Source organism: Sciurus vulgaris, assembly GCF_902686455.1.
Source record: "Sciurus vulgaris genome assembly, chromosome: 3".
NCBI lineage: Eukaryota > Metazoa > Chordata > Mammalia > Rodentia > Sciuridae > Sciurus > Sciurus vulgaris.
This window is the reverse complement of record NC_136463.1, coordinates 129,601,893-129,616,275: the sequence shown is the minus strand read 5'-3', so window position 1 is coordinate 129,616,275 and position 14,383 is coordinate 129,601,893. Positions and strand designations below refer to the sequence as shown.

The window sequence follows — 14,383 nt, the reverse complement described above, 5'->3', positions numbered from 1 at the left end:
ATCTGCATGCCAAGATACATTGTGTTAATTTTATTTTTCCATGTTTTTAATTGATACATTATAACTATACAATTTAGTGGAATTTGTTACATGTTCATATGTGCACATGATATAACAATGTAATTTGGTCAACATTCCCCAGTACTTCCCTTTTGATATAATTTTATTATGCATTTCAGGCACAGTGGTCTCTGAAATTATGCACTATTTATGATAACAAATCTTTGTTAGACTTCGTATATGTCAAAATCAAAATGCATTAGATATTTTCAGACTTATTTCACTGAAATCTAGACTTTATTTTTGTGCTTTCTAAGAATTGGAAAATGGGAAACATTTTCCACATATTTACTTCACAGAGTGTGATGGGCGAGTCCAAATCTAAAGGGAGCAAACAGAGACTGAGGAGCCACACTGGTGGTTCTGCTGCACAGGATGTAAGTAATGTTATTTTCCTGGTATCATTCTACTTTAAGGCCTACCTGACGAGCTACCAAGCAGTGATTGAACCCAGGAGTACACTACCATCAAGCTATATCCCATATCCCCATCCCATTTTAATTTTTTATTTTGAGATAGGATCTTGCTAAGTTGCCCAAGTTAATTTCAAACTTGTGATCCTCCTGCCTCAACCTCCCAAGTCACTGGGATTATAGGCATGTGACACCATGCCTGGCCCCACTAGTAAGAAAGGTACATATTAGTTTTCTTTTCCTTCCATAACACTTCTTCATGAGTGTAAGAGCTTACAACACCCACTCATTATCTTATAGCTCTTGTAGGTCAGACACAGTATGGATCAGCTGGTTCTTTCTGGAGCCTCTAAGGAAGGATTATTCAGTTTGTTAGCAGAATTGAATTTTATGTGCTTGCAGGACTGAGTTCTGCATTTGCTTGCTAGCTGGCAACTGACTGAGCTTCTAGAGGTTGCCGGTAATTCCTTTGCTCATGGTCCTTTTACTCTATTTTCAAAGTCAACAATGATGCATCAAATCCTTCTCACAATCTAAGTATCTCCAACCTCACTTTCTGTCTCATCTTTTCTCTTCAGCTACATTTCTCTGATGAACTTCAAGCTGGAGAAACTCCTCTTTTTGCAAGGGCTCAAGTGGTTAGATTGGGCCCACCCAGATTATTCGGGATAATTTCCTTTTCTAAGTCTATAACTTTCATTTCATCTGTAAATTTCCTTTGTACAGTACTTGGATTAGTGTTTTACTGACTAGCCAGGGGTGGGAATTTTAGAGGGACATCTTTAGAATTCTCTCTATGTTAAGGCATGAGATGAAAATGAGAAAAAATTTTGGAGAACATATGAAGACACTTGAACGAATGTAGTATGCCATATTCCAGAAAAGTAAGGTTCATGTGGAATAATATTACTGTTCCTGAAATTAACATACGTGAAGAAATTTTAGTAAAAATTCAAATGCGTTTTTTGGGGGAGGGTCTTAAAAACTGATTCCAAAGGTAAGAAAAATAAATGAGTAAGAATAATGACAACTGATCAGAAAAAAACAAAGCATATTCCCAACTCATTTTATGATATTAATGAGCATAACTTGGACACAAAACCCAGAGAAAGACATTACCAGAAAGAAAAATGACAAGTCAAACTCATTTGTGAAAGCCCTCCCAATCTTAAACAAAATATTAGTATATCAATCTAGCAATATATAAAAAGGATAATAGATCATAGAAAAGAATACCAAAGTCAGAAAAAAATCCACAATGTATGACTACTTGTTTTATGACCATGTGCTGTGGTTTGGATAAGTGTTCCCCAGAGTTGTAAGATTTGGTCACCAGTCTATGTCTATATTGGGAGGTGGGGCCTAGTGGAAGAAAGTTAGGTCATTGAAGCTATGCCCTTCAGGATATTGGGACCCTGGTCCCTCTTTTTCTTCTTTCTTTTGCTTCCTAGTCACCATGAGGTGAAGAGTTCCTCTGCTACACATTCTCACCATGATGTATTCCATTGCCACAGGCCCAAAAGTTATGAGCCAACTAACTAAGGAGTGAAATCTCCAAATAAACCAATGAAGTCAAAATAAACCTTTCTATTTTAAGCAGATTATCTCAGTTATTTTATTATAGTAATGCAAAGCTAAGACATCTTGATAGTAGGGTGGAGAGCATCTTTAAATTAATGGTACTGTTTTAATTTTCCACATGGAAGGGATAAGGAACTATAGATACCTCCCTTTCTCCATGCACAGAAAACAAAAATTCTAGAACAAAATTTAGAAAGCAAAACAATAAAATTTTAGAAAACAATATAAATGTCTTAGTGACATAGGTATAGGAAGAGATTTCTTAAGTAGGATACAGATAACACTTATCATAAAGGGAAAGAGTGGTAAGTTGATTCCACTGAGAACTTTTTTCATCAAAAGACATTATTAAGAGAATGAAAAAATAAACTGCAAAGTGGGAAAAACAAATATATTATCTATAATCAACAAAGGATTTGTTTCCACATTACATAACAAAAGAAAACAAATCAATAAGAAAAATACAAACAACCCAATGTGTGAATGGGAACAGACTTGAATCATGACACAATGCTTATATGAAAAGATGGTTTTCTTCATTACAAATCAGGAAAATGCAAACCAGAGCCCCAATACACTGGTATTACATATCTATTAGACTGCCAATCATTAAAATGTGTGAAAATATCAAGTGTTAGTGAGAATGTGGAGCAACAGAAATTTTTATGTTGTTACTGGTTATATAAATTGGTACAGTCATTTTGGAAAATTTTGGTATGATCTTATAGCATTAAAGATCTACATGTTCTACAAACCTAGAATATATAAGAAGGTAAACACAGATTTCTGTGTTTATGTGCTTTAGAATGTGTGTGTATGTGTATATGTGTGTGTGTGTGTGTGTGTGTGTGTGTTGCTTATGATAGCTGAAAGCAAGAAATAGCCTATATGCCATGAACAGTAGAATAAATTATGCTATATCTATGTAATAAAGTAACATCCAACAATGCACATCAATAAACTGCAGACATATCAATATGACTAAATCTTAAAGACATAAGGTTGAGCAGCAAAAAATTCAAGACATAGTAAAACATACTTATTCTATAATTGTATTTACATAGAACTCAAAACCAGACATAATTAACTATATTGTTTAAGGCAGAGTAATTAGGCAGTAATACTGTAAACAAAAGCAAGCAAGCAAATATGGTAATAACATGATAATGGCTATGTCTAGGCACTTGAAAGTTATGAGGGGGTACACTGGAGCTTTTGAGGTGTTGATAATGTTCTAATTATTGGTGTAGCTGGGTTATTATAGTGTGGAATAGTACACTTCTGTCTTATGAACTTTTCTGTTTGCCATCACCAAAAAATAATTCTGATCTTCTTCCTCCATACTTCTCATTCTTCCCCTAGTAAGAAGAATCTACAATACCTCACACAGACAGAGTCATTACAGCAAGACTATCAAGAACAACTGAAGGGATGCAGAGTAAGCCACTGTGGCATAAACATTATTTCGTGTTGAAGGTGTTTGAATTCCTGAAATCCCTATCTGCCTAAAAGCAAAGCCTCCTAAAAGAACTCAATCGTCATAAATCCCCTCCTGGAAGTAACTCTAATATTATTCTCTTCTCAGAAATTGGTATCATGCCCAGACATTGTTACAAAAATATCATATCTTTCATCTTTTCTCCTAATGGCCCATTTATCATTCCAAAAAGCCATTTGTTTTTCCATAGGTGTCCTTTCTCTTCCTCCCCCTCCTTTGAAGAAGTTGTTTTCTTAGAAGTGCCTCCTCTGCCCCTCTCCATCCCTTATTAAGATGGTGTGTAAGCCCAAATTCTAACCACCTCTTTTGTGTCACATTTCTTTGTGAATTCCTATGTGTGTACATATCTAATTAGAATTCTTTCTTTGCTAGTCTTTTGTTAGTTTAATTTTGCAAGTCCCTAAAGAAAGAACCGAAGAGAACATAGGAAAAAAAATCTCCCTGACAGAGCTCAGTCTTTAAAAACATTTCCAAAGTAGGTTCTCAAGAATAAAAAAGCCTTGTCAAGATGAGACAGCATTTGACCCCATTTCCCTTCCAGCCCTGGCAAGCGTTTTCCCTTGAAAAACACTTGAATTAAAGAAGAATGGAAAGATAAGGTGCTGGAGCATAATAGTGAATAAAATTCTGGAGTTAAGGAGTGAAGGGTGGGCCTTGATGGAGTAGGGGAAAAAAGACAGTTTGAGTGGTTGAGTGTCACTTCAGTGATCAAGGCAGGAGCGCTGGACTAAGAGCCTGGAAAACCTTTATCAATTCAGGACTGCCTGCTGCCTAAATATAGTACCTACCCAGCAAAGGACATCCACTTTCTTCCTAGCTGCTTGGTGTGGAGGGCCTAGGACACCTCTGCCAAAGATGAAGAATAAAGATATCAACTTTCTTTCTCCATTCCTCCTATCCCTTCTATCTCTATAAATTTTAGTTCACAGGGCCCAAGAGTCTATATTTCAAAAAGCACCTTGGTGACTCTCATGTTATTAGCTTCTGGCACTGGAATGCCACTGCCAAGAGAAACCTGGCAATAAGAATCACCAGTGGCACTAGTTAAAATACAGATTTCTAGATCCCACACCAGACAAGAAGAACCAGAATCTCTGGGGTGGGGGAGGCTTAGAATTTGAATTTTTAATAAGGATCCCTGGTGATTCTCAGGGAAGTCTGGGAAGGTGCTCTAGAGACTTTTAATTTTTCTGTTCTTCCAAAATATTGAAAAATAAACATCTTACAGTAAAGATAGTTGATTTGGAAAAGAATAATTACCCCAAACAGGTATTTACCTCTAACATATTGGTTTTCTCCAGTCCAATATTTTAGTGTTGCAGATCCATAAATCCAACTGTTTGCATCTTCCCTGGAAGCCACAAAAACATCTTAAACTCATTGTCTTCCAGTTGAAATCATTTATCCCCAAACCTGGCTCTTCTTCAGTGTTCCCCATTTCTCAGGGATTACATTAGAGCCCATTTACTGAGCCCACCAAAAACCTGAGTCATCTCTGACTCCACTCTCTTCAATCACTATCTCATCCTACCATATTTAAATCTGTCACAAAGACCTTCCATTTACTTCCTGAATTCTTCCATTTCTCCTGCTTGTCTCAATTTCCTTGTTTCTATCCCAATTCACTTGAACTACATCCAAACCATTCACCACTCATAGATCCTAATCAGTCCAACATTGGACTTTCTTGTGTTCTCACGCTGCTGCTGAGATGTTTTAAAAAACACAGATTTGATCATGTCAAACTCCCTTCTAACCTGTGCTCTTTTGAAAAACAGATTTTTAAAATATATGACCTTGCTTAACCCTCATACTGAAGCTCTCTTTCCCTGAAATCTGTACGGGTCACAATGACTTCCTTTCAGTCCCTTAGGCTTGCAGTGTTCTCTTTTGACAAAAAGCTTTCAAGTGATATTTCCTTCCTCCATTCTTCAGTTTCTTATCCTTCAAACCACCACTTAAATGTGCCTTCTCAAGGAAGCCTTCCCTAACCCCTCTAACCAGATCAGTGAGTGCCCCACATCTCATAATACCCAAACTGAACTAATTTGTTGAATTAGACCACTTAGTACTCCATTGACCAGGGCAATTTGCTTCCTCTCTCAAACTGTTCTCTGGTGTTCTTTAGATTTCACTTCTTTATTCTAGAATGATTTTAGACTTAGTGGGGAATAATTAACATTTAGACTCTGCTAAAGCAGCACAATCATTGGCTGCTTTTGTCTTTTTCTGATACCTTGGACTTTAATCTCTGCTATAGCATTTATTTACTGTGTAATTTTTTTTAAAGGTCTCTCCCACTGTGTCCAATACTTTAGGACAATTGTTTTATGTCTGTCTCTTTAGCGCTTAACACAGGGACTTGTCCATGAATGTCTGGAACCACCCTGTAGCCTGTACTCCAGTCATATGGTTCATATGTTGATTTCTCTGCCTATAATTAGTGGCTTTTCCTCAGTATTTATTTGGCAAATTCTTACCTCTCTCCTTTGTGTGTATGAGCTGGAGATGGAACTTAGGGCTTTGGGCATCCTAGGCAAGTGCTCTACCACTGAGCTATATATTCTTAGACCAGATTCTTATCTCTTGATATAAGAGGCAGTGGTGTGTGTAGTGTTACCTTTAACAATGTACATAATCTACTTTTCAGTTTCCTCTTTTGAAAAATGATACTTACCTTGAGGTGTTTGAAAAGATCAAGAAAGTTAATATTTCTCTCTCGTCCCTGGCCAAGCTAAAGGCCTTCTTTCCTGAGAGCAGTTCCCTAGAGAATTTTGCCTCGGGATTGAATTTTTGCATCCAACTAGCTCTTCTCTGTCTTCCCCATTATATCCCTCCACTCCCTTTACAATAGAGCTTGATGGCTGAATTAAAACTAGAGGACAAAACATTAACAGTGTAAAAAACATCCTTCTTAGGAAAGGAGATCTTCCTGTGGTGAGAGATATCTACAGAGCAGCACAAAGTTTTAACATTTGAAACCAAAAAGAAAAACAAAATGGTTAAATTTCCAGGGCAAAACTTTCTTCTACATTTGTAAAGCGACTGACCAAGTGGGTTCTCTCAATCCTTTTAAACTTAGGTGACTAAAGATCTTAGTGTTGGGACTGGGGTTGTGGCTCAGTGGTAGAGTCCTGGGTTCAATCCTCACATAAAAATAAAGGTATTGTGTCCATCTACAACTAAAACAAACAAACAAAAAGAATAAAAACTTGGATCTTAGTGTTAAGGCAAACAACCACCCTGAATCATCTGGTAGCTTCCAGAATAATTATTCTTACTAACTAGATACAATGTTCAGTTTTCTTACTTAACCCTTTTGTGTTATCAGAGTATAAACGTAGAACATGTAAACGATTATGCTCTTTGAAAATCACAGAAACTATTTTATAACATATGTAACTAAAGTAGAAAAACAACATGAAAAATGTTTGCACACAGGGTAAAACATCATAGGGGTAAAACATAACAGCTTTCGCTGAAGATTCCCTACTCTTATCCGCCTATCTCTGGATTTCGGCTCCTCCTCATTCAATTATCATTTGTTATTGAGACTTGTCTTTCCCAGTTAGCAGGAAGCATAACACTCTTTAGGAACGAATGTTTAAAATCTGAGTCCAATACATCCTAGGTGATTTTTTGCGGGCCTCGTACTAAGGCCTCTGTAGACTTTTTTTTTTTTTTTTTTTTTAGTATTAAGATGAAAAACTCAACTTTGTTGTTACCCACGGGTTTGAAATTGCCACCTCACACCGGTGAGGCAAGCATCATCAAATGACCCTTTTCGACGTTCATGAGTGACAAAAACCTCAAGCAATCCTGGGGGTCTAGTATGCATTTTCTCCATTTGCTCGTTTGGGAATTGGCCTCTTTAAAGTTGCGTAGTGTTAACTTGCTCTGCTGTCGGTTGGATGGCTGTTGATACGGGCCTCTTCAGGACCAGACTTTTCCAGACGCACTCATCTCCACTCCCTTTTGTCCTCCCCATTCTTGTTTTACGTAGCCCTCTGGACCACAAATATCAGTTTCATGGTTTTGATTCTCCAGCGAGACTCGGCAGAACACGCTTTAAAAGAAAAGGGAGCAGAGGAAGAGTAGGAATTAAATACATTGGTAAGAGTCGCGATAAATGGCAGTACACCCCTGTGATGCGACGACGAGCAGCCTACTGCTCTCGGAAGCCACAGGGCAAAGCGCCGCAGGCCAAACGCCCGACCCCTCCGCCCCAACCGCCCGCCCAGGCTGGTCACGTGACGGGGAGCGGCGCGCGTCGGCTGCGGCGCCGATTGGCTGGCTGCGGGAGCGCGGGGTTTGATGGGAAGGATTGGCCGGGCCCAGTGCTCTGTCAGTGGCGGCTGTCTGCTCCGGAGGCTGGCTGCGCGGTGGCGGCCAAGGTTGGCAGGGGTGGACCCCAAGGCCGGGCTGAGCTCGTTTCACGCAGGTAGAGCACTAAGGATGAGGGCAATTGGGAGGGCTCAGCAGAGGGGAGGCGCGCTGGTCGTTTCCCAGGGGACATAAGCCCCGGGTTCTCCCGCTTGTTTTCCCAGGTGCCCCCGCCCCATGCCGAGTGGCCTAAGAGCTCTGCGGCTGCGGCTCTTCCCCCGCTGTGGTTCGCGCCAACCCAGTGTAGTCGCCTCGCCCCCTTTGATTTCCCAGCACAGTGGCAGGGGTAGCCCTGGAGTGCTCGAGACCCGGTTCTCCCCAGGCTGGTTTCGTTAGCACTATTCTCGGAGATCCCAGGTAGTGACTGACTTGAGCCTCAGCTTTTGGCCCACCTGTATTGAGAAGAGCCAAAAGGTCCTCACACTAGCCCATCCTACGCTAAACTATCCGCTTTGAGTGTTCTAAATCACCTTTTCTTTTTCTGGACTTGTGCGGAGGCCCCACGAATTGGAAAGATCGAAAGGGATTGAAAACTGTCAGTGTCATGCTGCTTAGCTCGCTTGTGGGCGTGGATTATGTGCTACTTAGAGAAGCGGCTCTACAAACCATTGTCATTGTTTGAGGGACAGCGGCCGGGTGGAGGGAGAGGACGAAGAAGCGTAGGTGTCATAGGCGTGGCCGAAAGAGAAATCAAATTTAAAGTACATGAATAGGTTAAATTTTTCAATGCTGTGTTTGCAAATTAGAGAGAAAAAAAAATAGAGAAGAGAGGAGAGAGAGAGAGGTTTGGTGAAGTCAGTTTTGCTCATGGTATTCACACAGTGCTAAGTAAGACTTGTGACTCACTAAGTTTTCCATGTTCCGCTTTACCCTTTTGGCTTCTGGTTTGTGGTGTTTAGAGTCTACTATTTTCTCCTTTCTCTGTGGCCTGGGTCTCACCATTGACAAAACTGTTAAACAGCAGTGTAGTGGATGTAAGTTGACTTAGTGTCAGGCATATATATTCAGACTGGCAGGGGACCCTAATCCCTTGCCCTTAGCCATCCCTATAGTGTCTTCTTAGGAGAACCAAATTGATTTCGAATACACTTTCTTAAACAAGATTGATTGTGTTGAAAGTTAGAATTTTAAAGTTTTGTCATTTATTGAGATCAGTTCAGTAATGCTATTCATCAACTTAAGTGTTTATTATTAATTTGAAAGATTGTAAGAAAAGGGAGAAGTTATGTGGCTATCAACAAGGTATGTTTTCATATATAAATATCTCTAAAAGTATTTTTTTGGTAGTATTTAGTTCACAATGAAAATTTACTTAACCATAAAAGCAATACTTAATAACTATATACTAAAAGTACTTTCAGAGATGTGCTTCTTTTCATTAGTTGTTTTGGGGGGGTGATAAATGTGGTGGTTTCAGAATTATGTTTTCTATTAAGACATTTGAGAGTTAGAGTTTTAGAACAAATCACCATTAAAATTTTTGTGTTTGTCTTTTAAAAATTTGTTCTTTTTAGATATACATGACAATATATTTTGGCATTATACATACACACCATTAATCTTAAATCGTAAGATGTTATGGAAGTGCTGTTGAGGGTGTCTGTATAGTTTATATTGAAGTCTGGAACTTGCTAAATCAAACCTGAAACTAGACTTTACTTGCTATTTTCTCCAAAGGTCTATAAGGTTATTTTAAGGGAAGTGTTTGTGGAATATTTTGCTTGAGTTTTTCATACTAGAGTAAATGAGAACATAATACAATGTCAGGAAAAATACAAACTAATTTTATTTTTCAATTTTTGAATTATTAAATAGGTGCTTTTTAAAATAAGCTAATAGAAAATGTGTTCCATTTAAGTATCACATGTGTTTTCTGGTATTGGCAATGATAATGACTAAAATTTATTATACTCTTACTAAGTGTTAAACACTGTGCCAAGTGATAAATGATTTCATGTAATCTGTACATTAATTCTATGAAGTGTTGATATTTTCACCATTTTACAAACTGAGAATTAAAGAGTTTAAGTAATTTTCCCCAGATCAATTAACTAGTATGTAGTTGAGCTGTATTTTGAGTCCAGATCTATTTTAGTACATGTTTTAATGTGGTTTGAAGTGAGCTGAAAATTGAAGAAAAAATGTTTCTTAAGATTTTAAATAATGATACTCAAACCTGAGTACCTGTTAGAAGAAAACATTCAATTAATGCTGTGAACATTGTTATCATTAAAAAACACATTTAGTTGCATCCAGCCTTAAGGTTCTATTGTGATATATGAGTGGAAAGAGACTACATGTCTTGGGGAGTTCTTGGGGACAAACCACTTGAGGTTGAGCCATTTGTCCACTTGAGGGCAAGGGAATTGATTTATGTTTCACAAGGAAACACTAGGACTTATTTGGTTTCCATGTATTTTCTAAGTATTGGAAAGAAAGCAGAGTGGATTAGAAAACAGCAGTGACCATGGCAATAAAAAGTTTCTACCAAGTTTTGACTTTTTGTCAGGCACTGTTGTAAATAGTTGAGATATGTTATTTAAGCCTTTGACTAAGAGGATGACTTTATCCTTCTTTTGCCGATGAGAAAATTGAGTAACAGAGGTTAAATAATTTATTTGCCCATTGTTTCATAGGAAGTGATGTGCCATTGGAATTAGAGTTAAGGTGTTTGGGTGGAAGGAAGAGAACCAGTGGTTGAAAATAGAAGAATGAAATCAAAGGGACTGGGGTTATGGTTCAGGGTAGAGGGCTTGCCTGGCACGTGTGAGCCACTGGGTTTGATTCTCAGCACCACATATAAATAAATAAATAAGTAAATAAATAAATAAATAAATAAGAATAAAGGTCCATTGACAACTAAATTTTTTTTAAAGTTGTGCTTTTTTAATTTTTTTTTTTTTTTTGGTTGTAGATGGAAACGATACCTTTGTTTATTTGTATGTGGTACTGAGGCACACCACACATATTAGGCAAGTGCTCTACCACTGAACTACAACCCCAGCCCTAAAAATTTTTTTAAAAAGTAAAAAAAGAAATAAACTAGACAAAATATTTAATTATTTAATTTTGTTACACCTTTATGTCTGTTGGAAAGTACCACCACACGTACGTTATAGTAAATCAACTTCTTTAACAAATACCAAAATTTGATAGAAACATTGCTGGAATAATGAGGGTTGACTGTTTCTTTGATTACGATTGTGAAAGCATGGAAATGGCATTTAATCACTCCCTCTAATATTGTTTTAATGTTCATATTTAAAAGCACAAAAATAAAAGCACAATCCCCTGCCTTAGGAATTTTTGGAGCTAAGCCATAGTTTGTTTTATTAACACCAAAACAATTCTCCAAGCAAATAATTGATATCAAAATTGGTATTAATTGTGATATTATTATGCATATACTTCAAATTATCATCATTTAAAAAGTGATATGCCGTGCAGTAAAAGCTACACTTTAACTTTCTAGTACCAGTTCTGTTTGTAGCTAGAGCTATGTGACTTTGGTAAGTTATTTAGCTTCTCTTTAATACACATAGATCTGCAGTAAAGCATTAAAATTGAATCAAATAAAGGAATTGAGCTGCATGATACACTGTATTAAAAGGATCTCTTAAATTTTTAAAACACACACACACACAAAAGGGTCTCTTGTGCTGATAAGTTACTTTGCACATCAGTACTTTTTACCAATCATTTGAGAATGTTAGAAGTGCTCTCATATTTCACATATAAATATTTTAAATCTACATAAAGCTGCCTTTGTTTCTGATTTTGTATTATTGGGAATAATTGAAGACTTTTTTAAAAATTCAAAACTACAATGCTATGTCTGACCCTGCTACTTAATAGCTTTAAGATGCTACTTATTACTTCACTTCTGTGGGCTCAGGTTCTTCATTTGTAATATCTAAATGATAGAATTCATATAAAGCATGTTACATGTGGTTTGTAGATTAAAAATTATAGAGACAAAATCCTGATGAAGTGATAGTGATGCTGGCATTCTTTTCTTTTCTTTTTCTTTTTTTTGCATTATTTTCAAATACCAAAAATTCAATCTCAGGGTGATTGCTATAAACTTAAACTGGAAGAATAGAATTCTTCTACAAACCAAAATATATAGGTCAGTTGTGTACAAAACACTGTGCTAGATACCAGACACAATTCCAAAATAATGGGATGATGTATAATTTGAGAATATCTAGTTAAGTGGTTTGTCCAAATCTCCCCTCTTTTACCTTTCTTAGTGATTATTTTTAGCATCTTAAGAAGGTTGTGAGATTTATTTAATATCTTGACCCAGAAAGTTTTACTTTTGTTACGTTTCTGGGTTTCCCACAACCACATTTTAGAAATTTGAATATTGGGCTAATATTTAAGGATTAATAATAACTCTTGAGATCAATGCGGATTGTAATAGTCATTATATTTATATATTTTTAATCTTCAGAGTTTTTCAGTACAGGATATGGGTTCTTTTTTCTTTTTTTGGTGTACCAGGGATTGAACCCAGCGGTGCTTAGACACTGAGCTACATTCCCAGTCCTTTTAATTTTTTATTTTGGGACAGAGTCTTGCTAAATTGCTTAGGACCTTTGCTAAATTGCTGAGACTTGTTTAGCCTCCCAAATTGCTGGGATTACAGGCATGTGCCACTTTTGCCCAGCAGATTACTGGTATTTTTGTCCTTAAAAATCACTTTGTAATAAACATATTTTATAAATGGGCTCTTTGTTACTTTTCTGAGAAACTCTTGAGATAGACATGTCTTATACTAGTTCCAATATATAAATAGTGTTGTAGTTCTTACTTGGTACTGATATTATTTTATGGTTAAGAAATTTGTCCTCAGTAACTCTGTGTGAGTGTGTGTGTGTGTGTGTGTGTGTGTGTGTGTGTGTGTGTAAATGTGTTAGTTTCACACATTGGCAATTATATACCTCTAACCTGGTAAAAATTTATCAGTTTGAAAGTAGATTTTTACCATTTCAACTTAAAAGAATAAAAATTTATATAATTATGTACTGATAAATTGACTTGGAAAGGTCAACTAGATTGAGGAACTTATTTAAATTTCAGACAGAAATGTTTATTTGGGGTTGTTGAATAGTAGTGTTTAGTGGTAGGGACCAAAAGTCTGAAGATAGAGAGACTTTAGGCCATGTTTCTTTGCTTATTTGGTGAATCACTAAACCTATAAGGTGATAATATTAAAGGATATCCTGTGAGAAAGTTTTGATGTTATGAACTCCAGTTTACAGAAAAAAATTAGATTCGACATCATTAAATGATTTGCTTAAAGACACAGATAGCTTTGTAATCCTTATTTTCTTATTCAAAATCCAGTTGTCTTTAGCTGGGTATGGTGACCACAGGCCTATTGTCTCAGCAACTTGGGAGGCTGAGTCAGGACAGTGGTAAGTTTGAGGCAGTGAGATCCTGTCTCAAAGTAAGAAAATAAATAAATAAATAAAAAGGGCTGAGTATGAAGCTTAATGGTAGAGTGCCCCGGGTTAAGTCTCTAGTATAGAAACAAAACAAACCAAACAAACACAAAAAAACCCCACTAGTTGACTTTCTGTAATTATAAAGTGATGTTACTCTGAACATTATAAAACACCTGGAATTCCAAATAACTAATTTGGTTGGAAGATAGTTGATTGATAGAAATGGTTTCACTTAAGTATATAGAATGAAAGTAATATAGTAAAACTTTGGTTGCAAGAACAACATAAGGAACCTAGATTAAAGAGCAGAAAAATCATAGTCATATGAATACACTTCTGACATGCTTTGTCACTTAAAAATCCTTTCTAGCTCTATTTTTATCTTTAAATATGTCCTCACTTTTGAAGAATGGATTTTAAAAAGGTGGACTTTATCCCAATGACTATCTGAATTCAAGTTCCATGTAAGTGGAGGCCAAAAAAATTAATATTTTATCGTATTTTTAGGTGGTATTCCAACATCTAAATTTTATAGTTATATTTTATGGTATAAAATACGGTATTTTTTTGGGTATGCTGTATGTTTAACTTAAAATTGTAAAACACATGCTTTATTTCTAGGTGTGACTTCCTGTAGACAACTGATGATATTTATCATTGTGCCAAATTTCTACAAATAAAAGATGGGTGGATTATTTTCTAGATGGAGGGTAAGTTGCTTTTCTTTATTACTACTTCTTAAGTCTGACCTAAGTGTTACATCAAGCTACTTATGAAAGTCTTTGTGATGTAGCCTTCAGTTTGATATTATCTATTCAATTTCTTTTAACTTTCTTTTTGTCTTCTGAATTACTTTTTAATTTGGACTTATAGTTTTATAGGTGTTTAATGTCTCTAACAATTATTTCACTTTGACTTATGAATTTATTTCTATATTTGTGTGCAAATGGTTATCTTTTCTTGTTTATTTTCCCTACTGCCTAAATTTCAAACTT

At 36.4% G+C, this 14,383-nt stretch overlaps 1 protein-coding gene across 5 annotated transcripts in view; it reads left to right on the top strand.

Annotated features, from left to right (window-relative positions):
• The first annotated feature begins 7,875 nt into the window (after window positions 1–7,875).
• LNPK (lunapark, ER junction formation factor) overlaps window positions 7,876–14,383 on the top strand; it is a 78,875-nt gene continuing 72,367 nt past the window's right edge. For all 5 annotated transcript variants that reach the window (XR_013762663.1, XM_079132492.1, XM_079132494.1 and 2 more), the window contains exons 1-2: window positions 7,876–7,993; window positions 14,010–14,098. Coding sequence is in view for 4 of the 5 variants with exons in the window: in XM_079132492.1 (XP_078988618.1) it covers window positions 14,072–14,098 (27 nt within the window). In the remaining variant the exon portion in view is untranslated. The remainder of the gene's footprint in view (window positions 7,994–14,009; window positions 14,099–14,383) is intronic.